We start from the raw sequence: 27,855 nt of genomic DNA, 5'->3' as shown, positions 1-27,855 counted from the left end.
ATTACTTTTACCACATAAAGACAGACCAGTTGTCTGATGTGCTAACAGAGAGATGTGCTGGAGTGATAGACTGGGGAATGAGTCTAATTCCCATAAGTCTCATTCCGACATTCAGCAGCAGCTCTAGTTAAAGTTTGAGATAGATAGAGTGCATATCTGATTGTCTGACAAAATCTTTCCAATCGGAATGTACTGCAAAGTGCACACAACGTGTGAGTGAAGGTCCAGAAATTTCCCACGTTGCTGAGAACAGAACAGCTTTCCTGGTTAAAAGTATCCACTTAAATACATGCAAATAAACACAAAAATTCAATCAAGGGCTACAAAAACGATTAACGCCAAGTTTTATTATCAAATTTATATGATAAGTCAATAACCTAATTAATTATTGCGGCAGGCCTATGACTAAACTAGCTAGGGGATAAAAGGAGTCTCAAATCTCTGAATTAGGGTTAGCATGGAATTTTCATTTCAGTGCACCCCTAGCATCCAGCTGCCTGTACCCATTGCTTGATGAGCAGCAGGTGCCAGTATCTGTAAAAGCTAGCTAGGTGAAGACAAGATCTATTATTAGTATCAAACATTCACTCAATATTCAGCTCTGTGCACATCCATAACATATTTTACAGACACTCTTGCTCTCACTTTTTTTCTCCCCAATGTTCCAGACTGATACTCACACCATATGGGTCTCCGTATACAACAATGAATGCAGCCAACATGTACTATGTGATTTTATTCCAAAAGTCTGCTACAGTCTGTCAGCAGGCCATGAACAGTGGACAGTACCGGACATGCCCATTTCTACACAGAACTTTAAGCCTGGCATTACCAGCATTGCAGCAATTCCTAAAGCAGTCAGGCCAGCGGCTGCATTTTTCAGCAATTTACCCATATTTGACACTTGGCTGGTGATGAAAGAGAATTCCACAAATTATTTAGATGTTCCGCACCATTTAGCTATTAAGGCATGAGTAAAGTCGTTTAAAATGATCTGTTGTGTGAAATTATTGGCTTACTGTAAACAATACTGCCCATTATGTTTAGGTTAGGAAGGTAAGCCAATTTATGTGAATAAACCAGTATGTCAATTTAGTTAAAAACAAACTAACACTGTCCCACAGCGAAAAATAAATAGCATACAGGACAATATTCAAGTTATTTTTAGGACAGCAAATGTATGTGCTGTAAAATCGGTTATAAACACTATGCTTAGCACAGAGACTGTTTGGGAATAAAGTCCCACCTTTTATCATAGAGCCAATCAGCCAATCAACATTGAACTGGTGGGGAACGCCCCTAAAGAAAGATACTTGTGGTGAAAATATTTTAGGAAGACAAAAAAGACAAAGTGTAATGAGATGGCTGACAAATTTGAAATGGTTCCTAAATAATTGTAAAACATTTTGTAAGTAAAACATGATTTCTGTTCAAGTGATATTGGTTGGAAATATTTTTGGAAATAGGGCTCTGACATTTAAAACGAAGCATTAATAACTTTAAAAGTGAACAAAAACCTAATTAAAACCTCTGTTTACATCCTGTAATGCTAGCTTTAGCTATAGCACTGCCATTACTGAACTAAAAAAAAAACAGACGCGCATATATATATATATATATATGGTAAGCTATGCACGGTCTATGTGTGTGTGTGTGTGTGTGTGTGTGTGTGTGTGTGTATATATATATGTATATATATATATATATATATATATATATATATATATATATATATATATATATATATATATATATATATATATATATACATATATATATATATATACATATATATATAGACCGTGCATAGCGTACCAGCTGGCGCCAGGAGGCAGGCATAAACTTTCTGGATCTCGGAGCGCTGTGGGAGACCGGAGGTGTGCTATTCATCAAAAGGTACATACTTTACTTTACTTTACATGATTACATACTTTATCATGTTTTACCACACCAAAAGTAAATTTTACTCCAGAGTTCTTTAAAAATTAAACAAACTTTAAAAAAAAAAAAGCAAAGCATGTCCATCATGGGCGTGATGTTTTTCTGTAAAAAATATTATTAGTAGCATGTAAAGTAAAACAAAAAAAAAAACAGAGGAAGATGGCAGTTGCCTTTAAAATATTTTTTACCTGAAGCCCCTTTGAAAATATGAGGTTAATAAAAGGTCATATATATTTCTAAATATGAATTGAATTAGTTAAATATGTGAAGCTATTTGCACTCATCTTGTAAATATGATATTTCTAACATAACTTGATGGCAACATTATAGCTCATTTAGACAGCATTAAACTGCTCAGATGTTTGATTTTCACCTTCACAATTCTTATATTACTCGCTTCAGACAAACCCGCCACGAAATAGCTGTTTACTTTTAATTAACTCACCCATAATAATTAATTCTGCACATATCCTCCTTCAATTAGAATACTGATTGGCAGTATGAAAGTTCATTTACTGCTTACACGGTCAATGATTATTAAAAACAGCACACCCTTACAAACAAAAACTAACAACAGTGCATAACATAATATTTAACCAGTGAAGGGCTTATTCTCAGAAACAGCTGCAGTAAAGCTTAGGCCACCTGGAGTCTCGTCATATCCTGTGTAATACTGCAATAATCTGCACTGGTAAGGTAATGTCTGCTCCTCCCTTCCAACACAGTCCTACTTTCAGGAGCTCTTTTACATGCTTTAAAACCTGACCTGCTTTAAAGGGTAATGCACTTAGGTGTGAGACTGACTGCTGGAACCTGACAGAAGCTTAAATGTGTTGACACAGGTTTGAATGCAGACAAAGACAAAAAAGAGATACCACTTTCAACAGTGCATCTTTCAGTTAACAGTAGACCTAACAAATCATTAGAAATAATTATCTACACATACATCTCTACTGGAAACTGTTTATTTGAGTTAAATTACTAGTTTTTAAGTGATTGAAATGAGACAAAATGGCCAATTTTGCCTGATAGCATTAATGTGGTAATGTGGCATCTGGCTCCGAAAAACGATCATCTGATCGGTGATCTGTCCAAAAAACACTGAACGTTCCATCTCCAACCTATTTGGAATTGTATCACTATCATCAATTATTTTTTTGTTTTTAAACATCAGCACTGACCGATTTCTCCAATATTTTAAACCCATATTTGCAGACATATTCATTGAATGCTGGAAAAGGAGCAAATGATGTTGGCCACACTACTACATCATTATTCTTTACTAAAACATACTACATTAACATCCCTTGATTTAGGCTGATTTTATGTAATTTTTATTAGCTGTACCAGGGTTTGTGACGCTCTGAAAGTTATAAATGTGTATATCAGTGAATATATACACACATGCAATATCGGATACCAGCATCGGCACAGAATTCATACATCATTACATCCCTACTAATCGTTATTTATTTTGACGATGTATCAGATTAGGATGGGGCCTTTGTCTTAAAACATAAATAGAAGCAGATAAAAATAGGCTACCAGCAGTTTTAATTAACTTGGACACTGGCCAAATAACCAACATGCAAGACAAAAGAAAATCAGTGTTTCCCAGCTTCATTCCTGTAGAAAGTAGGATTAAATGTGTTTACACCTGGCTTTCCATGCAGGATCCTATCACCAGAAATATAGGTTGAAGCAAGCCATAAACAGCAGCAGACAATACAAGGTACTAATTTAGCCTGAGTAGAGATGCTTTGCAAATATTACTTCAGACTAAATAAACAATACCTACTATATGGTATTATATAAGTATTGTATGGTGCCCCACTCCCTCTATTTGTGCATTGTGTGAAAGTTTTAGTTAGTGTGGACAACTACTGCACTTTAAAACATATTTTCCCTACCATGTCCTGAAGAATATTCAAGGTCCTCATTAAAGCAGTGGGTGAGGCAGGCCTGCTTTCTATAAGCTGCAAGAGTCGTAAATATCAATGGCAATGACTCCACCTTACACTAGTGTCCGGCCCTCTTTCACAAGCATTACCCTTCTGCCTCATGAATCAACTTGTCTTTACTACTGTACATCCATAACAAAGAAGCTCTGAAGCTCAATACCTCTCAGTGGCAATGGAACAATAAGGAATGAGACGTGATTTATTCTCGCCAATAAAGCAAGCGATAAAGAAGTGTGGGAGCACACAGTGAAGCTGCACTGCTCTAAAAACAAAGAAGTAGGCCGTCCAAGCGAAGAAAACAAAGTAGAGGCTTCAAAAAGCATTTGTTTTTGTAATCCTAGCCCCTCTGTTCAGGCATTGCATCTGACTTTACATGAGCCTAAAGTGAAGTGTGTCCTGCACCGGGCATTGCAAAGAGGTTAGCTTACGTATTAGGCCATCTGGACGCCACAACCGCTGTCACTAATCAAAAGGCTTTGCCAGTGCTTTGTTGATTCCCTAGTATTTTGGGAAATGGGGTTAGCAGCACTGTTATCAGACACACGCAAGGATAATGCACTTGGACGCACTGTGCATCCACTGACAAAGCCCTGACTGTCCTTGGAAATTATGGTCTGTGGACAGTTTGATGGCTAGACTAGCAATACTGCACTTAAAGAGATGTAGCTTAACATCCCCCAAACCAAAACTAAGTGTGGATTGATATTCTGAAGGTCAATGTGTTTGTATGGGAGAAATAAGGCTCTATTTATTACCACTTGTTAATTAAACCACATTAATGAAACTTTACATCACACTGGGGAAATCACATCATCTGGGTTGCACAGGCTAAACATGAGAAAATAATCCTTTTATAGCACTTTTCCACTGCATAGTACCTACATTACTCCACCTGCTTTATGGTAGCTGGTAGCTACACTTTTTAACTACAACAGCTTCCCACACCTGAAATGCATATGGCAAAGACACCAAAGGTACACAGTAACAATAGAGACTGCTGAAATGAAGAGTTGAAGTAGTGTAGGTAGCATGTAAAAATGTTGATGTAAAATTTGAACTTTGTCTCAAAAAATGGGTACTATCGTTAATTGATGTACCTTCAACCTCATATTAAAAAGATATAATATATTGACAAGCACTTTGGGACATCTGCTCATTGTCTCCTCCAAAATGAACGGTATTAAAATTAATGTTATGTTGGAGTAACTCTTCTTACTGTCATGGGAAGGTTTTTCACTTGATTTTTGTGCACTGTTGTAAAGATCTGATTGCATTTCGAAACAGCTTACAGCACTTCATGCTTATTTTGTTGACAAATTGTATGGTAATGCAGATTTCATTTTTCAGCAGGACTTGGCACACTGCCAAAAGTGATAAAATAGCCATAATAAATCAACAATAAAAGAAATAAAGACTTAAAATAGATAATTCTGTGTGTGTAACACATCTATATAATATAATAGTTTTACATTTCAGAACTGAAGTACTGAAATAAAGTAACTTCTCAATAATTTTCAAATTTTGGAGATGTACTAGTATACTTTGCATATATTGTAGGTTATGGACCTGTGCATCTGATTCATGTACGGGTGCAACTGAAGCGTGAAAACTGAATATTATCATTAGGTTAGAATTGTATAACATATAACGATATTACAGAAACTTGACGATTTCATTTTTGTTTCAAAAACACCTCAAGCTTAATAACTCTGCAGATTAAACTGACACAGGGTCAGGAAAGCTGTTAAGATAGCTCACGCTGCAACTTTTAGCTAAGTAGGCTGCCTACTAACCTAGGTTTTCTAACCCTAGCAATGGCAACATATAGAGAGCTTCAATTACAAGTAGACAACATCTATAGCACCAAAACGACTGGTTCAAACAATACCAAAAAACAAAAAACAGTGTTACTAAAACTAGCAACTGTATTCACCCTCATTTTTTGGGAGAAAAAAATATTATTTTAGAAAGCTTCTCCCTGTGGATATATTTTTTTATTAAAAAACTGATCATATGAACCAGATCATTTCGAGCAAGAAAGCATTAAAACATTCAGGAGTGTTTACCTGCATAAAAGTGCGCAATAGCAAATTATGAAAAAACAAAATAAAAAAAGTGTTTAGCTAACTAGTAACTTAATATGAATATATAGAGACCACTTGAAAAAGAGGAGTTGAAAACCTCTGGAATATAATTAATAGGAAGATTGATGATCACAAGCCATCAAACCAAGCTGAACTGCTTACATTTTTGCACCAGGGTTGGCATTAAGTTATCCAAAAGCAGTGTGTAAGACTGGTGGAGGAGAACATGCCAAGATGCATGAACAAATATTGATTTCTGAACTATGTGAGCTCTGAAAGCTCTGCTTCTTTTTTGTTATTTCTCATTTTCAGCAAATAAACGCTCGAAATGACTATTTGGAATGTGGGAGAAATGCCTGTAGTTTATAAAATAAAACAACAATGTTAATTTTATTTCACACATATATTTAGAAAAAGCTAAATCAGAGAAACTAATTCAGAAACTGAAGTGGTCTTCAGTTGACCCAGTTACACGACTCATTCTTCTGGACGTGTATACGGCTTGTGCATTGTATTTTAAATAAATAACAATAAATACCAAAAATAAGGTTTATAAACAATGGTTTGTTGCTTTAGGGCGACACATATTCCATAAAGGGGCAAATTCCAGCTGAAGCAGTCTGGCAGGTCGGTTAGATAGTTAACGTTAGCTAGCATCTGCACTGATACAGTCTGAGAAGCGCAGCTAAGCTGTTTGGTTGGTTCGTTAGAAGAGCCACAGATCCACCGAACACATGTAACTAGCTTCACATAGCTAACCTGCGCTTCAGGAGAGACCTCATACTCATATATATATAGACAGAAAAACGCCTCCGAGTAAAGCCCGTTCGTTATCCAGGTTTGCAAAGCTAGTTAACTAGCTAACCTAACGCTAACCTGCAGGAGATGGGAACTGGCTAACGGTTAGCTAGCGTTAACTAGCAACCAAGCGCCAGGCTCGCGTGTCAGTTGAGCTTCACTCTCAGGCGAAAAGCTCACTCACATACCGGCTTATAAACACTACAGAGGTTTAAGAAGCCGCCCCGTAAAGAAACAGACCGGCAGAACACTTACCGTCTGTGAATAAAAAGCCCTGGAGGAGCGCTGAGAGAGAAGTGTTTATCCAGGCGAGTTGGTGGAGCTTCTGCCCTCCGCTCCAGTTCTGTTCTCTTCTGTCCTCTCTCTCCGCGGGAAGAGGCGGAGCCACACCGCCACGCTCAGCCAATGACGAGCCGCGCGAGGCAGTTCACTGAACCGATTCATTTGAACACCAGTGAATCTTCTCCACACACAGCTCTAGTAAAAATTAAGAGACCACTTAAGTTTCTGAATCAGTTTCTCTGATTTTGCTATTTATAGGTACATGTTTCAATGAACATTGGTGTTTTATTCTATAAACTACGGACAACCTTTCTCCCAAATCCCAAATAAAAATATTGCCATTTAGAGCATTTATTTGCAGAATATGAGAAATGCTGAATGCTGAATTAAGAAAAAGACCACAAATAATGCAAAGAAAGCAAGTTCATATTCATATTCAGTTCAAAAATTGATATTTGGAGTAATAACCCTGTTTTTTAATCACAGTTTTCATGCATCTTGGCATGTTCTCCTCCACCAGTCTTACACACTGCTTTTGGATAACTTTATGGCACTCCTGGTGCAAAAAATTGTGATCACCCATCTTCTTAATTATATTCCAGAGGATTTCAATTTAAGTATTGTATTGTTTGTGACATAAGCTCAAATGTGAAAAATGTATCATTTGGTAAGCCATTTTATTTCAATAATGGCAAGAATAGGGCCATGTAAATAAAGTATACATTTATATAATCCTCTTCTAAAACTTTGGTTGGCTGGATTTGATTCCACGGAAAGAATCGCTTTATTAAGTGTATGATTCATTCACAGTTCAGTCATTTCTAGTAAAGTGATGAACATCTCAGGGACACAGTCAGAAATTAGGGCTTCGCATTAAACGAAGTTCACAAAGTCTACCAACACACTTACACGTGTACGCTAGTGTTTTGTTTACTCACTAAACCCTGGTGAAATAGATTTACCACATCCACTCTCAGTGTCTGATGTTCCCTGATGTTTTCCCTGATATTTGCAGAGAAACTCAAGACAACTTAACGTGGTAAACATGGTTATGATCTAAAGACTGTACAAGACTGTTAGTGTTGTAGGTTTTACTGTATATTATCCTCCTTACATGAGCTATAGTCGCTCATAAACAAGCACACTATCTCTGGAGCAGCATTGAAGCTATTTAAGTGCTACTAACTCCCCCTTGTGGAGAATCTTCATAAACAAGCGAGTGAGTTACAACCAAGACCCTTCAAAGCCTCTTAAATCTAGATATACTGACATAAGACATAAAACAGGTGCCTCTGTTTATTAATTAGATTCATCATTTAACAACCTGTATCCCCAGTGAAAGATAGAACAGATAGAGGAGCAACTTTTAAAAAACTTTCAACATTATTAGCACACTTTTTCAAGCCAACTTTTAAAGTTGTTTTGAAGTTATTATTGTTCTGAAACAAATGAAAACAACATTTTATTCATATTCTTATTAAAATGTTTATTAGAAACAGTTGTATGAAAAAATATAGTTGTTACCAGTTTCTTAATAGACTATCTGTGAACGAGAAATTCTCCTGCTCCAACAGACAGTACAGCACATTGAGACTGCTTTGATTGTTTAAATAGTCTAGTTTGAGTAAGCACAGTGGCAACAGTGGCAAGGAAAAACTCCCTCAGACTGAGAGGAAGAAACCCTGAGAGGAACCAAGACTCCAAAGAGGAACGCATCCTCCTATCTTCTGGTTTTTATTACTACTAGGGGGGAAAGTGCGTGAACCGAGACCCCAGTTTTTAGAATAAATATATTAGGCAGAGCAGGGATGGTCGTTCCAGTGCACTGGTACGTTAAACACAATATTTTATATCTTCTCCACTCATAAATGCTTTTGCTTTCAGTTTACAAACAAAATACTACGGGCTGCTGCTTTAACAATGGCTTACTTCTTGCCACTCTTCCATAAATACCACATGTGTGCAGTGCACGACTAATAGTAGAGATGGCAACCGAGGCTTTCTAAAGCACTGAAGCCTTTTTCCTAACTGAATCAAAAAAGGTTCATTACTCGGAGCTTCATAACACAGTGGACATTAGCGATATACCAAATTCTGAAATTATATCATTCACTATTATTCACATCTTCCCAAGCAAGATTTGTAACACGTTACATGTATCACCAGTCCATTGCCTATTTTTCCATAGGAACAGCTCATGTGGATTTGCATCATGGGGTATATAAAATAAATAATTTTATGAAAGATCTTTGAAAGGTAGCCTTAGCATGTTTTAAACTTCTCCACAATCCTATTCCTGACCTCTCTGGTGTGTTGTTTACTCCCCAATTTTCTCTTTACCAACCTCTGAGGCTTATTATTTTAAATTATAATAACAAGCAAACATTAGGAACATTACAAAAAGATTAAGAAAATTAAATAATGTATTTTATAAAAACGGGCTTAAACGTAGAGCAATAAAACAAAGAGCAGAACGATAGAGGTTTCAGCGCACTAACGGACGCCTGTACGGCGTCACATCAATGTCAAAAGTCGCAAACTGTTGCTCAATTTTCTTCCATCTGCTGAAAAGCTTTATGGAGATGAAGATTTCATTTTTCAGCACGATCCGTCACCTGCTCACAGTGCCAAAACCACTGGTAAATGGTTTACTGACCATGATATTACTGTGCTCAATTGGCCTGCCAACTCTCCTTACCTGAACCACATAGAGAATATGTGGGATATCGTAAAGAGAAAGTTGAGAGACGCAAGACCCAACACTCTGGATGAGCTTAAGGCCGCTATAAAAGCATCCTGGACCTCCATAACACCTCAGCAGTGCCACAGGCTGATTGCCTCCATGCCACGCCACACTGAAGCAGTCATTTCTGCGAAATGATTCCCGACCAAGTATTGAGTGCATAACTGAACATAATTATTTGAAGGTTGACTTTTTTTGAGGTTTTTGTTTTTTTCTTTACTTTTTTGCCAAAATCATCAATATTAAAACAATAAAAGGCTTGAAAATAATGAACTTTATCACAATATGCTAATTTTTTTGAGAAGGACCTGTATGTGTGGGCGCGAACATGCGGATTGCTGAGAAAGCATAAACGCGGATAGCATGAAAGCACATATTTGTAATGTGTAACAGCGTCCTGAATCATTACATCTCTGCTGTTTTTTTTTAAACGTGTGTAAAACGGGTAAAAATTGGTTGTGAATGTTTTAGGTTTATTGAACTCCTTCCTCAGTGTAAATTAATGCACCGGGGGCGCATGGTTGCCGACTCCAAAATGTCTCCATGTCTCCACACATATACACAAACACACATGCGCAGGCTAGCAGCAGTTTGACTCGTGCTTAAGAAGTGTAAGTATTTACATTTACAATACATTACTGTCTTTATCCACAGCCCTCATTTCTGCTGCACTCAATCACACACCACGCTCATTTTTTTTCATATTTGTCTCCCAACGCACTTTAGCCTATGTGATGACGAGGAGGTGTACTTGGTTAGACATGTCATATTGCTTTCACTCCAAATACTTCTAATTTCCTCCTGCAAAAGTTCACCCAAATACATAGACCTACATAGTTGATACATTATTTTATTTAAGTCATCCTGGCTTTACTCATTGGTTAATTATTATTGATTAATATATATGATTGTGCACATTTCTGCGTTTCCACCTCAAAAGCTGTGGGAGGAGTAGAGTTTATAATATGTAAATAAAATGCAAAAAATATATATATTTTATGCAGATATACAAGATTTAAAATTATATATTTATGTTTTGATTTGACTTGAGTCTGCCGTAATCGTCATGGCTTAAAAGAGAAGTTGTGGGCATCACTTATTTGCATTTCTGAAAGGTGGCAGATCTGAAGTTCCAATAAAGCGGAGTATTCCTGCACTTGTAGATTAGCTCTAAAGCTAATGTCTTCTAAAGACCCATTTAGAGTGTTGACTTAGCATAACTAGCTATAGCTTTATGATGAGACACATGTGCACAAAATAATAGCGCAAGCAGCTGTCTACTGTGTGTGTGGTTTTTATGGGTGCAACTGTTTGTGCGCTGTTGTGTTCTATACCTGGCAAACCAGGGAGTGGAAATGGAACTGGGGAATAGTGGTGGGCAGGTTTTGAGGCTAAACCGACCCACACAGATTACCATGACATTCCACATAGTTCAAAGTTCTACTGTCACAAGCTGATGGTGCTTAATCTGAGCATGCTTCTGATGATACATCCTGATCATTTTATTATTTACTACAGAAATATATAATCCTTAATGGTCTTACCTATGGATTTATCTTACCTATGGAGAAAAAAAAAACTATCAAGAAAGTGATGTGCATAATAATATAACACTGGAAGTACAAGCCAGTCCAAGTTTATTTTCTTGGCTTCACTTTAAGTATTAATAGTTGTAACAGAGAACTTCTCCAGTTTCCCAGGAGATAAAATGATACTCACTGAAAAAGTCAAAATGAACAAAACAGAAGCAAAAGAAACAAAAGAAATCAAGATCAATTTTTTGCTGTTGAATGATTACTGTATTTGATTGTTACTGCAGGAGGGCAGACATGCAACACAACTTACAGCGAATTCAAGTGAAAATACAGAGAACAGGCCATTTACTGGCTGCACAAAGAAAAGCAAAACAACAAAGTAAAAAAAAAATGAAATTAAACCACATCTGCCCTTTTATGATTTATGGAGCTAAGCCGAACATGTATTCAAGAAACACTCAAGACAGATAGTTTTTCGGGAAGGTGTGTATGTGTGCGTCTGAATATGGCGGTCTGAAACTGAAGAGCGAGCTCAGGCACAGGTTGTAAAATATTCAGATGAAATATTGTGGAGGGAAAACCAAAACAAACAAAACAAAAACAAAATATTACATCCGATGGGAGAGAAAGAACACATCTCTCTCTCTTTCTCTGACTAACCACACACTGTGGCACCATCTGCTCCCCTGACACAGACAAGCTCTCTCATCATAACCTGAACAAGGGCCAACAACCCCACACACACACACACACACTCAACCACAACTTCTGCACTACAGACAGTAAAGCAACAGGGATTAAAGAACCGTTTCTCAATCCTGCTCCTGGAGGCACTCTGCCCTGCACTTTTATCACTTTCTGTTCTTGATCATGGGCATGATCATCTGTCAAGTGGTAGTACATTTCTGAGAATAGTAAGAATAGTGTTTGGTTGAAAATGAACTTTTAATCAGCTTTGTTTAATATTTTCTACACCATTTAAGAAAATGATAAATGATATATTAAGGTTGTCTCTTGGCTGTCCAAGATCTCAGAGAACAACACTGGCATCTAGTGGTCAGAATTTAAACAAACACTAAACGATCCACTTTTAGACACCAATCGTTACATATAAACGATAAAACAAACAAAAAAATATTGTGATACTTTGATACATCATTATCTTCTTACACCGCTATGACATTATGAAATATAAGTGTCTTGATGATGACACGAACTGCTTGAAGGTGTCTGCCCTAGGAAGTGGCATAAAGTTATCCAAAAGCAGTGTGCAAGACTGGTGGAGGAAAACATGCCAAGATGCATGAAAACTGTGATTGTTCCGCCAAATATTGATTTCGGCACTCTTAAAACTTATTGAATATAAACTTTTTTTTTGCATTATTTGAGGTCTGAAAGCTCTGCATCTTTTTGTTATTTCAGACCATTTCTTGTTTTCTGCAAATAAATATACCTATAAATAGCAAAATCAGAGAAAGTGATTCAGAAACGGAATATTTAGAGCTGTATATTTATATAGCAGGATCGTTTTATTGGTGAATCTAAAAATGTAGATTTACTGGTTATTATACAGACTGTCCAAATCCTTTCCCTTCTGATGTGTTCTGGGACGATTTAACAGGTGAAAAGTACTTTTGTTATAAAGCAGCAGTCTTTTCTTTTACCTCCCCTTGTTCCAAACAAATCTGATTACCAGTAAAATGTGCAGGGCAGGGTAGCTTTGGGGTCAGGCAGAATAAGGGGGGGTTGGGGGGAGAGGGGAGGAGAAAAAAAAAAAAAAAACAGGTTTGTATAAAGAATACATAACTGATCGAGTGAATGAATGAATGAAAGAAAAACAAAGATATAGCAAAACCAATAACTTAAATTCTCAATTACAATAAATAAAAAAAGAGAGCTAAAGCCTCGAAAACGTAAAACATGGAAAATATACCCATTTGGAAATGACAGTACAGAATGTTTCAGGATCCTAAAACGGAGAGAAAAATGGGGAACAAATGACATACATTTTTCCATATGAAAATCTGAAAACCATTTGTGCTTGGTAAATACACCAGTAAAAACATTTGCATTCACAGGAAACACAAGCAATAGCCATCATGTCGAAACCAAACAGAGGCAGACATGAAAGAAACAACAGTACTACAGTATTCACAAGAGATTAAGGATAAATGTCCTATTATTAATATTATTACTATTAATATGAATGCAGACTCACAGTTAATAACATTGCCGTTTAGATCAAATGTTATAGCAAAAATTAACAAGCAGAAACTGTCTGGAACATGGATTAAACAGTATTATTACACAGTAGGCAATTTACATTGTCTATTCAGTACAAATATAGAAGAAAGATGCAATTACTTTTCAGATTAAAATATATTTTCATATTAACATTTCATGTGTACTTCTTTTCTCTTTTTTTTGTTCCTTTTTAAAACAGCTACAAAACTCTTCCCATTGCCATTGCCACAAATCTCTCTCTTTCTCTCCCTACAGAGCCACAGGAGGATACCTTTTGCATAATAATGTCTGCAATCAAACAAAATTATAACAATTGAATATTTATAATGCTGATAACCAACAACTATAATCCTAAGTGCCAAAAACAAAAGCTTCCATAATTTGGAAAAAAAAAGTTTCAAATGTTTCTTACATTGCATTTAATGCCATTACCCTCATTTTAAGATGCATTCTCAACCCAAAAAAAAAAAAACAAGAAATTCTAAACTATGAGTAATTTATGCCCCAAAAATGGACCACAACCCTCATCATATACATTCAAGTCTCTAACCTACCGCCAAGCTTATTTCAAGTTACTCTCCCCTTCCGTCTCGCTGGCTCGCTCTCTGCTTTTCTGTAATGGCTTGATTCGTTTGGCCTGGAGTTTCCTCCAGAGGACTGGTGAATGGGACGTGCCATCAAAATAGAAGCATAACATGTTGGCCAACCGCGCCTCACCACCAATACCAGTACAGTGTCTGTTCAGTTCAGGGTTCAAGTCTCTTCACACTGAATATCAGCCGTGTGCTCTGGCGCCCTCATGTGGAAGAGGAGCAGAGTGCGATCTGCTGAACAGTTCCCAGATCAGTCAGTAGCTGTCTGATGCGGTGTTTCAGCTGAGGCAGCCGAGCCAGAGGGTCCGGAGGCTCCAGCTCGCCTGTGTAGTCCAGCCAGCTTTCCAAAACTGAGGAGATAAAAATAAAACAGGCATAAGCATTAAAATGAACAGAATATGTCCTTTAGTGATGTCCTACAGTAACTAAAACAGTGCCAAATATGGAGACAGGTTCCTCATAACTCATAAGCAGATACTCCTATACTCCTTTCCCCTCCGTTTTGGTGTCGTTCCTTTTTTGTCGTTTCCCCCTAAGCTTTTATCAGTCTAACACAACCAACACTATTATTCTTTCAATTTTCTCTGGAGCAACGGAAAAAAAAACTTCATGCATGATCATGTATTTCATTTGAAAGCTAAGTAATGAATAAAAGCACATTAAATCAACAATAGCAGGGTTCATAACAATTGCACTGACAGTATTAGTAGACTGAACACAGTCCCTACAAGCATGTATCTAGCTTACTATTATTATTATTATTATTATTATTATTATTACAATCTTTATGTAGCAACTTTGATCCATTAAAACACAAGTAAAATTAAATAAATAAATAAAAGAAATTAGTAAACAAAACCACTTAAGTAATTGAGAATCAACAAAAAAAGAATAAAAATAACCTAAAATAATACAAAATAAAAAGTTATAACAATAGAAAAGCAAAGTAAAACTGCAAAAAAGGCTAATAAAATAAAAAGTAAAATATATATTCAGGTATCTAGCTTAGAGGTGTGCCTAACCTCATCATATTTTAAAAAAAGCACCTTAGTTTTTTTTATATATATATATATTTTTTTATTTTGTTAAATTATTATTTCATACAAATTACTTGGTAAGTTCATGTTTATGAAACAATTTTTGTTTTTTTTCCGACCGAATGTGCAAAAGTCTTACATTTATACCAAATAATACTTTAATATTTATTATTATTTTGTTGCAGTAGAATATTCTTGAATTTATTCAAAATTCATTGTTTGTTGCTATGGTCTGGATCAGTTTTGGAGTGTTTTCTCCCTCTACACCTAAACGCACCAATAAACCACGTGAGCACACAGTCTCTGCAAGAAAGTAAATAAAGCGAAAAGATTTTGTGTTCCAGCGTGTATATCTGTGCATTGTAAAGCTGCTTTAACGCTTGTAAACACAGTGTTTTCAATGTGACGTGCAGCCGCATGTATTAAATGGAGTGTCACAGGTGTGAGCACTGACCGAAGCACAAACCGTGCTCTTAGTGTGTACACATCATGGAGCAGCAGCAGAGACAGCATATTATCTGCCTAATATATCAAATTAAACTATGCTTAATCAGCAGTTTAATGCATTAAAAAAAAAAAAAAAAAAAAGTATATTTTATAGCTGGTTCAGATCGAGACCAGATCACGTTCTTACCATAAGCGAATTGCTCCAAAAAAATTCTGTGCGTTGGACAGAATTAATTAATTATTTTAAATGAATCATGTGCATTACTGCTTTATGTGCACAGCCTCGGATAAGTTTTTGGGCCCAATCTAAACTTTAATGCAAAAACTAATACATGTCACCGGTGACCCTGCTGCTTACCATCCAGTTCCCTTTCTATAAGGTCCATTCTGTGGCTGACTTCCTCCTGTACGGCCTCGATGTGTTCTAGCAGGTTCAGCTGCCACTGCTGGTGTAGCAGCAGATCAGGATCAGGCTTGACGTCACAGGTCACGGGGTCAGGCTCCTCCTCTTTTATCTCGACAACACAGTTCTTCTCTCGCTCGGCGGCTGCCAGCAGCTTCATACGACACTCTCGCTCCTGACAACACAAACATACTGAGTGTCATTAAGGTCTGGTACTTAGTACTGGTACTGGGTCCTAAAAATATAATATGTAACCTGGACCAATGTCAAACAGATCACATCAGTCCATAAACAATCACTGATGATGGATATACAAAGATACAAAGATACAAGATACAAATGTTGACACTTTTAAATAGGCATTAATTCCCCTTATTTTTGCTGACTTCATCAGCTCAAATTTGAAAATATTATATATATATATATATATATATATATATATATATATATATATATATATATATATATATATATATATATGTATATATATATACATACATATATATATATATATATATATATATATATATATATATATATATATATATATATATATATATATATATATATAAAAATTGGAAGGTGTAGTTTGGGAGGGACACTTGGTGATGTATGGGTTTAGGGGCAGCGTAGGAAGGAGAGCTGATAGGCTGAGCTGCAGCAGTAAGCATGCCTCCGATAATGGTGGTGATATTAATTTTATTATTAGTGGTGGTATTATTAATAGACTGATCTGCATATTGGAATGTGTCTGTGTACCAAAATACACAGAAACATCATCTACGCCTATAGCACAGTTCAACCTGAGAGGGTGCTGTAGAGGCGAAAGTAATTTTCACAATATAAGCGTTTTTTTTAAAAGCTTACAATTTTTTTTTTTTAAGCAGGACTGGTGTGTTTCATTACTTCAAAAGGAACACATTTAAGCTATTAATTAAAAAAAAAAATATGGTTTGGGTTTAGAGGATCTTTAAATAATACTATGTTAAAATACTAATTGCCAGGTAAAATAAATCTAATCTTGGACTAAGCTGCAGCAATAATGGTGAAACACCATCAGAAATATATATTTTTTATTTATTGTTGTCTTAGTCTGCATTCATATACTTTTCAGCTTAATTAACATCTTGTATTCAATATTTGTTTTATAAAACCCTCATTCTAGGGGTGCAGGAAAAAATTGATTCGAGCTTGAATCGCGTTTCTAACATTAAACGATTCAGAATCGATTCTCAATTTCAAAAAATTGATTTTTTTTAGGGTGCAGCTGCTGTCTCGCGGAGCATTTTAACTGTACCGCGATGCTTTTTAGCTGTTAAAGAGCTCCGCAGGACAGTGGCAGAGCTCTGCAGGACAGTAGATAAACTCTGCAAGACAGTTAAAAAGCTCCACGCAACAGTAACTGAGCTCCGCGAGACAGTTGAAAAAGCTCCGCGAGACAGTTAAAAAGCTCCGCGAGACAGTAGATGAGCTCCGCGAAACAAGTAAAAAGCTCTGCGAGACAGTAGGTTAGTATCGCGAGACAGCAGCAACAGGACAGGGAAAGTTGTTGCTTTTACTGCCTCTCCCTATTAGGCTACAGAGGGGCATGTAGTGTCATGTTACGGTGTTTGGTGTTGCACCGCTAAAGTATGGAGGATGAAGAAAAAGAAATCCAACCGATTTGAAAGAATCAGAAAAAAATTGAATCCTGACCCCAAGAATCGATTCTGAATCGAATTGTGGATTCCCAAAGATTCACAACCCTACCTCATTCACAGATCAGATAACTCTCACCTTAGCGCTGCCGATGGTGCAGTCAGCCAGCTGCAGTTTGCACTGGTCGTACTCCAGCGGGGCACTGTATCGATGCTCAGCGAGCTCCAGCAGATCCTCGCTGCTGCGCAGGCTGTGCTCCAGCTCCGAACCTCCTCGAGTCTCTACTACCAGCCGCCGCTCCAGCACCGGGTAGTATGTACGCGGTTTCTGATAGCAGTGCTCACTGCTGATGTAGGAGGTGTGAAACGAATAGGGGGTCCCCACTGGCGACGGTGACTCAGGCTCGCCATCCTTTGGGTCTGATGCTTGAGGAGAGGGGGGAGAAGGTGTGGTAATTCCGGAGTCACTCGTCCATTTCTTGCGCACACCCTCGTTCGACCTCCAGGGCTGCCGCCACAACTTCAGATCTGGGTGGGATTGTGTCCTAATGGAGAAGGAAAACATGATCCTTAATTATTCAGAATCAGTACTGATCTGCTTATTACTAATTCCTGTATAACCAATTTTGATTATACAGTCTTCTGCAAAAGTTTGGACATCCGGTATTGGGAAAAACAGTAATTATGCATTAGAATATACATAACTGTATGAACATTAATACACTGGGATGTCCAAACCTTTACATGAGATATAAAACCCTGTGAGAGGTTCTTTCAACAACAAATTGTACTTTTATTAAGTTTTCAACATTGAGAGTTTGTCAATTACAAATTGTGCTTTTCATAGGTTCTAAACTTACTCACTCCCTACCCACCTATTCCTCTTTACACTTATATCATTGCTGAAGATAGTTGATGGCCATCTACTCTGCAGATAGTCAACATTGCCTCCTTTGTTTATAAATCATTTATATGATAATTTGAAACCCCAAACAAGGTGACGACCATCTGATGTAAAGTCCTGCTGAAATGTCTTAGTAGTTCAGTCTAAATGAGTTGAGTCTAGTTCAGTCTAGAGAGTCTCACACAGACAAGTCACATGGACTAGTCAGGCGGACACAGAGGGAGCAACGATCAACTAAGCTGTGCCCGTGTAGATTTTCTGTCTGCACGAGAATAAACTCAAGTCATCTCTCAAGCTGTCTCCTGATTCCTGAAAGCCGAATTTCTAACACCTGTTATAATAGAACATAAAATATATGGGATATATATTTTTTTTCTTACACTGTTTTTTAAATATATATCACAACCTGACTGTGCTCTGAACTGCCCTCTAGTAAATGCACTGCTTAATATCATGTCAACATCAATGACCAACAGGAATATGTGGGCAGTAAAGAAGAAAAAGTTTCAAACTCAATTTTTTGTATGCAAAGAGAGAACAAATTATACAAATTATAACGCCAACGTTACTTATCTCCCCGGATTAGATGTTTATGGTGAGCCACTATGTTTTCCCACAGGCATTAAACACACTGTCTGAAAATTTAACACCTACAGCTAATTTACAGTAAATTTAAGACCTTAATCACCAGGATTTTAATTTAAAGACATTTAAGACTTTTTAAGGTTGGTTGGTTGGTTGGTTGAGTTTAACGCCACATCAGCTCATCAGCTATTTCGTGGCAGGATAGGTATTGTTTATTCACAAGGTTCTATGATCTCGTCCTTAGATGTGGACTCTCAGTTTGGTAATAGTTAAAAAGTTCAGTACTTTGTTTGCATTGTCTTTGTTAAAAATGTCCATTAGTGTATCTGACAGGCAGATTTTTTGTTTTGTAGGTAAGTATTTTGGGCATTCGGTTAATATATGTTTTATAGTAATAGTTCGTTGGCACACATCACAATGTGGGGGTCTTTCGCCCTTCAGTAAAAAGGAGTGCGTCAGTCTGGTGTGGCCAATGCGGCATCTTGAGTAAATAACTTGATCCCATCTATTGTCTATATACGCGTTGGTAAAATGATCTATTTTGGGGTTGAGCTCGTACAGTTTGCTGTTTGTTTGGGTGTTCCATTCATCTTGCCACTTCTCTTTGATGTATTTGTGAATTAGGGGCATTATATCTGTTGGTGGGAGTTTGCAGTTCGCTGTTTCGGCCTTTGATGTTCTTCTTGCTACCTGGTCTGCTTTTTCATTTCCAGTGAAGCCACTATGTCCTGGTATCCAGCAGAATTTTATATTAATATTTTCATTTGAAAGGTTGTGTAATCTATTCAGAATGGTGTTGATTAGGGGGTGACCTGTGTTGAGGTTGTCCAGTGCTTGTAAACAGGATTTGGAGTCGGAGCAGATCATGGATTTCTGCTGTCTTGTGGTGATGACGTGGTCAACTGCCATTAAGAGAGCGTAGGCTTCGGCTGTGAAGATTGAGCAGTGTTGCAGTAAGTCTACTCGTAGTTCCTGTTCTCCAGCTACCACTGCTGCTGATACCTTGTTTTCAGTCTTTGAACCATCTGTGTAAATGAAAAGGTGGGATGGGAATTTTCCTTTAATGTCCATGAACTGTTGAAGATAGAAGTTTGGATGGGTGTCTGATTTCTTTCCACTGGCGAGGTCTAGAAGTACACTGGGTTTTTTGAGGGTCCATGGTGGAATGGAGTTGTAAGGCATCTGTGCTATATCCTTGAGGTCTACTGCAAGTTCCCTTAGTTGCTGTCGAATACGTAGTCCAAGCGGTTGTATATGGGTCGGTTTGGCATCATATAGTGCAGTGTATGATGGGCTGAATGTAGATGCATATGCCGAGTTTCGTTGGTTGGCTTTTAGCTTGAAAACATATTGGAGGACTAATCTCAATCGTCTGTGTTCCAAACATGGTTCACGGGCTTCTACGTACAGGCTTTGAATGGGGGAGGTTCGATATGCGCCCAGGGCTAGCCTGATGCCTTGGTGATGTACTGTGTTTATGCTGTTAAGATAGGACTTTCTGGCAGCCCCATAGATAATACTTCCATAGTCGAGTTTTGTTCTGACAATGGTCCTGTACATTTGTATAAGGGGGTGGAATTCTGCTCCCCATTTGGTTCTGGTCAGAACTTTTATTATGGTTAATCTCTTCATGCATTCCTTTTTAATATTTCTTATGTGCGGGATGAAGGTTAGTTTACTATCCAGGGTTAATCCTAGGAATTTTGTTTCCTTCTCAACCTTGATGGGATCCCCTTGAAGGTGGAGTTCTGGCTCGGGGTGGGCTGACCGTAACTTGCAGAAGTGTACACATGTTGTTTTGCTCTTGGAGAACTTGAAGCCATTAGCAACTGACCACTGGTGAACTTTGTTTATGCCCAGCTGAAGTTGCCGTTCTACTGTGTGCATGTGTCTTCCTCTGTAACCAATGCTAAGGTCATCTACATATAAACTACAGAATATACCCGGTGGTATTACTTTAGTTACGCTGTTAATTTTCAGGTTGAATAGGGTGACGGAAAGAATACTTCCCTGTGGTACTCCCATTTCTTGGATGTGCCTTTCTGAAAAAGTGTTATTAACTTTTACCTTGAAATGTCTGTTTGTTAAAAAGTCCGCTATAAATATTGGGAGCCTTCCTCTAAGGCCTGCCTGGTGCAAATCTTTTAGGATGCCAAATCTCCAGGTGGTGTCGTACGCTTTTTCAAGGTCAAAGAAGACAACCACAGCGTGTTCCTTTCTTATGAATGCGTCTCTAATAAAGGTGTCCAGTCTGACCAGGTTGTCTGTAGTACTTCTGCCTTTGCGGAAGCCACTTTGCATTTCACTTATAATATGGTTCTTTTCTAGCTGCCATACAAGACGGTTGTTGACCATCCTTTCCATAGTTTTACAAATACAGCTTGTTAGCGCTATGGGCCTGTAGTTATTTGGGTCACTATGGTCTTTCCCTGGTTTAGGTAAGGGGATAATTGTCGCCTCCTTCCATGTTGACGGTATTTTTCCTGATGTCCAAATCTGGTTGAAAACTTCCAGTAACAGTATCAGTGAGCTCGTGGGAAGGTGTTTCAGCATTTGGTAGTGAATGTCATCTGGTCCAGTTGCTGTGTCATGTGATTGTTTTAGTGAAGTTATTAGTTCTTCTAGATTGAAGTCTTGATTATATGGTTCTGTGTTATGTAGATGAAAATTGATCTCCTTACGTTCTTCTCGACTCCGAATAATTTGGAAAGCTGGTGTGGAGTTGCTCCCTGTGGAGTTTCTCTCAAAGGCTTTTGCCAGCTGTTCAGCAATGTCCTTTTCCTTGGTGGCCATTCTATCTTCATGTTTGATGTAGTGAATAATTGGTTGGTCTCCTCTGCCTTTCATTTTCCGCAAAAGGTCCCAGACTTTTGTGATTGGGGTATTCTTAGTTATTTTGCTTGTGTAGTTTCTCCAACTTTGCTTTTTTGCAGTGTTAATTACTCTTCGTGCTCTGGCACGGTTGAGCTTCAAATTGATCAGGTTTTCCCACGTTGGATGTTTGTAAAAAATTCTTTCTGTCCGTTTTCGAGCATTGATAGCCTGTTTGCATTCTTCATTATACCATGGGTTGCGATGCTTTCTTGGTTTTGTTGAGGATTTTGGGATAGTCTCCTCTGCTATGACTCGAAGGGTGTTTGTGAACCATTCGTTAAGGTCTGTGCTTTGCGTTGGTGCTGTACTTAGCCTTTCTCTGCAATGCAATTGAAAAGAGGGCCAGTCGGCTTTGGATAGTTTCCAGTATTGAGTCTTTTCAGACCAATGTGGTCTCTCTGGTGTGATGATGATTGGGAAGTGGTCACTACCACATAGGTCATCCCAGACTTTCCACGAGAACTCTAGAAGTAACTCTGGTTCACACAGCGTCAAATCTATAGTTGTATAGGTGCCATGTCCTGAGTGAAGATGAGTGTATGCTGGGGTGTTTAGCAGGCAGAGGTCATTAGAGTTGATAAAGTTTTCTAGGATCTTTCCTTTGGTGTTTGTGTACTGGCTCCCCCATATTGGGTTATGGCTATTAAAATCTCCAAGGAGCATATAAGGGGTTGGGAGTTGTTCTGCCAGACTGTCCAGGTCTTGGAGTGTCAAGTTGAACTCTGGTGGTACATATATTGCACATATTGTGATGGTTCTTGAGATGATATTAGATACTTGTACTGCTGTCACTTGTAGTCGTGTATTAATGATGACTTGGCTGTGTGGGATGTTGTGTCTCACCAGAATGGAGGTCCCTCCGGATGGCCTGTGTACATTCGGTCCATAGTTGCTGTAGGTAACAAAGCCCTTCAGTGATGTCTTAGTACCTGGTGCTAAATGGGTTTCTTGAAGGCATGTAACAACAGGGTTGAGGGATGCTATTAGATGTTGGAGTTCAGCATGGTTGGCTCTAAATCCTCGACAGTTCCATTGTATAATAGGATTTGATGTCATTTTGTTCGTGACGACCGTATGTGCGATCTGCTTCTTCCTTTAGGTGATGCGCTCCGGCTTCGGGACGACGCACCTTCTTCCATTTCGATATCTTTTAATTGTTCAGATTGTCCAGTGTTGAGGTCTGTACTTGCTTTTGGTTGTTGTCGTGAGTGTTCCAACTTTTTCCTGGTTATGCCCCCACTATGACTTGCAATATTTTGGTTTTGTTTATGATGTGGTAGTGTCTGGGCAGTCATGGGCAGACTTTGGGAATATGAACTTTTTACTTTAGGAGGAGTGGGTTCTTTTGGATTGGTGACCAGTTGTGGTTTGTCACTGGTCAGCCAAGTGATTTCGGTTTGACAGCTGTTTGTCCGCGTTGCTTTAACCACTGCTGAAAATGGTTTTACGAATTTGAAGTTAGGGGAGTCGTTAACCAGTTTCCTTGCTTCCTCGTGGCTGACTTTCTTGGAGCATCTAATCTTTTGAATTTCTTTTTCCTTGATCCAGTTTGGGCATGTTTTGTCTGAGGCAGGGTGTGGGCCCCCACAGTTTCTGCATTTGGGTGGGTTTAGGCACGGCGCAGCATGATCCTCTTCTCCGCAATTGTGACAGATTGCGGGGCTCTTGCAGACGACTGATCCATGTCCATATTTCTGACATTTGTAACATCGTATAGGGTTGGGAATATACAACTCTACATTTACTTTAAGGTATCCCACTGAGATCTTATCTGGGAGGGTTGGTTTATCAAACGTAAGAATATATGTATTTGTTTTTATGGTCTTATCTTGTTTTCTAATTGTTATACGTTTGGCATGGGTTACACCTTGAGGAGCTAGTTCTGTGACAATTTCTTCTTCAGATATATCATCCAGCTCTCTACATCGGATAACGCCTTTGCAGCTGTTTAGCACTGGGTGGGGGAAGGTCTTAATGCTGACACCTACAAATGTTTTAATACCAAGAAGGTTGTCTGCTTGTATTTTTCTGGTACACTCCACCAGTATCTGACCTAGGGCTGGGCGATATGGAAAAAAATCTTATTACGATATAGTTTTTCATATCAGCCGATATCGATATGTATCACGATATAAATCAAATCACTTTCTGTTACACTTAAAGGTTTCTATTTTTACTCAGAAGTGACAGAATAAGGGAGTTATGGACAAAATCACTAGCAGGCTCAGAGCCTTGTGGACAGACACTAGGATGTTAACATCTTGCCAGGTGGGTACAGCTTTTAAATTAATTTTAAAAAGGGGACAAATATATAAACTAAAAAATATGTAAGACCCTTTACATTATATGTCTGTTTAATTTAAATTGCAATAACACTTTATTTATTTTTATAAAATTATATTTAATCAAAAGATCATTCCCCTCCCTGAATGCAGGCAACTACATAAAGCAAAATACAAGAGTATATCACAGTGTTCATTTTGACAGGTGATTTTGATACAGTCTTAGTCTTTTCACTAAAATGTATAATAGTTTTAGTTACATTTTAGTCTATCGGATATTATTAGTTTTAGTCAGATTTCAGTCTAGTTTAATTTTGGTCATATAAAAAGTATGTATTACATATGTTTTACTGTTTTTCTATTTTCTATTTGTTGTAATTTTAGATAATTTACTGCTTATGTTTTTTTTTAAATAAGAGCCTTTAGTTTTTTTTTCATTTAAATTAAGCTAACATTTAAATATTTTAAAAAAAAAGTGGCCTATAATGGAGGTGGGAGGAATAAAGTCAAGTTTCTGAAATGATCCACTTCTACTGCAGTACAGATTTATACTAACATTACTGGCTTTCAGTAGACTAGACTTACATTACTTAAGTGTATTTAAAACTCCAGTTCAGTAACAGCAATGTTTAGCTCAGTTCAAATACAGCTAGACAGATTATATAATCTTCTGTATTTAGTAAAATATCCAGCATAACAGACTCTCTATCTGTTAAAAACTATAAAACACAAAGACAGAGGAGAATGCTGCCCTCAGGGTTTTCTAACAGAAACAGTGAGAGTTAGGAAAAAAGATGGAAAGTGCTTCCTTTCTGTGTGTTTATATACTAACCCCTCACTCGTGCTGAAGTTAACCTTAATTTACACGAAACGTGGATTAACACGGCTAACGTGCGTTACCCATTAGTTTATTAGAATGTAAAAAGCAGTGAAAGCATCTTAGCTAATGATGACAGATTGCACAGATCCCTTTTACACCTAAACATCGCTAACTTTAAACTGGAGACAAGCTAATCTAACTAGCAGCAAACAGAGCAGCGTTTACCTGCCTTCAGAAATCTGAACAAGCTCACCTCTCTAAATATCTTGGAGACGCATGCCTCATATTTAAAAGGTGAGTTTTCCAGTGTAGCGCCGCTGAATAGTATAAATGAAGTTTATCCAGTAAATGGGAGAGAAGGAGCCGCTATGTGAGGAGTTCAGAGTGGAGGGGCTCGGGGGGTGGGGCGGAGGGGGATGGTGGAGAGGGGAGGGGAGGGGTTGTACTGGGCTGAGCAGCAGTTCAGCGTGCTGCCTGATCTCGTGCTGCGCCTTTTCACAACGCTACTTAAACGGGAAATAGAAAATTTAGTTTATCGAATTTCTCGCCCCGACTTATCGCGATATATAGTTTCCTCGATAACTATCGATATCGTTTTATCGCCCAGCACTAATCTGACCAGATCTGAGTTTCTTAACATCTTTTACCGTCCCTGCGATACCCAATATACCCTTGTGTATTGCAAAAGGGGAGAGCTTACTTAAAGGTGTTTCAGTTGATGTGGATTCCAACAATATAAACTTTGGCCAATTTACGTTCGTAGACCCAGTATTTGGGTCGGGGTCATCCTCAGTCAGTCTTCTTTTTGGGGTAGGTTCAGCCATATTTGCAGAATTAGGGATTCTTCACTCTTACTCCCCACCCACCTCGGAGTCCAACAAGGGGGTGCACAGAGCCGCGGCACTCCAGCGGATGTGCACCAGGGCTATAAGAGTGATATACTCGAACAACATGATAGAATTAGTGCTCGATTGACCCTGAGCCGGCGCCTCCTAGGGATCTCAGAAGAGATACAACCTAGGGCACGTCCCGACCAGCCGGTTGATTGGAGCGGGCCTCTCCAACCTCCTGTCTATGCGAAATAGGAGCCAAAGCACTGTGTTGGGTCGATGGCAGCCGCAGCATACCATTCCCCTCAAGTACCAGGACCTCTTCTTCCGCAGACACAGGTCGCACCTCACGGCAAACAAGGCGCCCCATATGTTCGCCTCTTACGAACAGCAAGGGGGTGCTGGGAACCTATTCTACCCCGGGTCCCCACGGGGGCAGACTTTTTAAGGACCCGCGGGAACCCCGTATTTAAATGGTGTAGTGTCCAAGTGTGTGTAACAAGCGGGGGTGTACCCACGCTGGGCACATGCCTGTGTTCATAATTCACCATCAAGATAGCAATAAACGTCTGACTGTTGACATCTGTCTAGATTGTATTCACTCAGTGGCGTACCTGAACACACCTCACTTCCAGATCACCACAACCATCGGCGTGGATGTATTCACAATCACTGTTGCTACTTAAATGATGCAGGGGGAAGCAGACTGAAAACAGTCTGTTGGCAGGGTGTAAGATAAGGCCATTTATATTTAAGAACCTGACCTGGAACAACTACTACCTCTACTAAAAATGAATAACTTATCATTGGCAAAATCATTATTTTTAAAACTGATGGTGACTTTCTGAGTCCATCATGAAACATCATAATCTTACTGCCCTTGTGTCCTAAAATTATTAGTGCCCACATTTAAAAACATTCTTTAATAAGAGCTAATCTGTATCTAACTTATAATAGCAAAATGTTACAAAACATAAACCTACTGTAGGATGCTCATCTTGAGCTGAAGGCCGTTGAGCACCTCGAACACGCGGTGGACGTCGCCCAAGAGCTGGTGCGTGGTGGCCATTTTCTTACTGTTCTGGTGCGAGTAGTTCTCTTGCAGGAAGGACAGTCCACACATGTGACCACTGCTCAGCCAGTCCTTATCATACCAGTAACGCTGACTCTGCCTCTGAGCTAAAAAAAAAAAAAAAAAAAAAAAAAAACACAACAGATACAGATCATCTTTGTACTTAATTGGTCTTTTCTCAGAGAGGAAGCTTCACTGATGCAGTGCGAAGAACGAAGTTTGGGGGGTCTCACCTGGAGGGTCCCTGCAGATGTAGCAGTTGTAGGAGTCAGGTACGCTGTCCTCATACAGACCCATGCATGTGCCGTGTTGCCAGCATAGACACTCATCACACTAGAGATGACAGAGGGAGAAAGAGCCAAACGTTAATTGAACAACATTAATGGGAATATCATAATACCATAATAATATGAGGGTTATTAGCGAACATGAATCAGTAACGTAGTTAATGCCACAAAAGCATACAAGTCCAATACAGCATAAACCATATCTACAGTGGCCCATGTGTTTGGGAGGCTTTGGGAAATTTGCATATAGGCATTGAGAGAAACACTAAAACTAAAACAATACAAGAGCCACTAAACCCTAAACCATATTGTTTTCATTAACAGCTGAAATTTGTTCCTCTTAAGTAATGAAACATACCAGTCCTGCTTAAACCTTTTAGAAACATTTCCTAACCTTTAAAAAAAAAAGCTCAGCCAATCAGCTCTATTGCCTGCCCTGCCTCTAAACCCATACATCACCCAGTGCCCCTCCCAAACTACCACTCCCATTTTTATT

The 27,855-nt window shown here is 38.4% G+C and overlaps 2 protein-coding genes across 5 annotated transcripts in view; both read right to left on the bottom strand.

Annotated features, from left to right (window-relative positions):
* Positions 1 to 7,160, bottom strand: part of ndrg3b (ndrg family member 3b) — a 106,636-nt gene extending 99,476 nt beyond the window's left edge. For 2 of the 3 annotated variants that reach the window (XM_007250757.4, XM_007250758.4), the window contains exon 1: positions 7,040 to 7,160. The gene's annotated coding sequence lies outside the window, so the exon portion shown is untranslated. The remainder of the gene's footprint in view (positions 1 to 7,039) is intronic. The other variant, XM_049486345.1, reaches the window with a different exon arrangement.
* A 4,269-nt stretch (positions 7,161 to 11,429) lies between these two features.
* phf20b (PHD finger protein 20, b) overlaps positions 11,430 to 27,855 on the bottom strand; it is a 36,278-nt gene continuing 19,852 nt past the window's right edge. For both annotated transcript variants that reach the window (XM_015606211.3, XM_007250756.4), the window contains 5 exons: positions 27,306 to 27,405; positions 26,984 to 27,179; positions 17,845 to 18,250; positions 16,024 to 16,243; positions 11,430 to 14,531 (listed from right to left, as the gene is read on the bottom strand). In XM_015606211.3, coding sequence (XP_015461697.3) covers positions 14,386 to 14,531; positions 16,024 to 16,243; positions 17,845 to 18,250; positions 26,984 to 27,179; positions 27,306 to 27,405 — 1,068 coding nt within the window. In that variant the 3' untranslated portion in view covers positions 11,430 to 14,385. The remainder of the gene's footprint in view (positions 14,532 to 16,023; positions 16,244 to 17,844; positions 18,251 to 26,983; positions 27,180 to 27,305; positions 27,406 to 27,855) is intronic.

This window comes from Astyanax mexicanus, chromosome 13, assembly GCF_023375975.1.
Source record: "Astyanax mexicanus isolate ESR-SI-001 chromosome 13, AstMex3_surface, whole genome shotgun sequence".
NCBI classification, from domain to species: Eukaryota; Metazoa; Chordata; class Actinopteri; order Characiformes; family Acestrorhamphidae; genus Astyanax; species Astyanax mexicanus.
The sequence above is the reverse complement of the archived record's forward strand: the minus strand, read 5'-3'. Positions and strand labels throughout refer to the sequence as shown.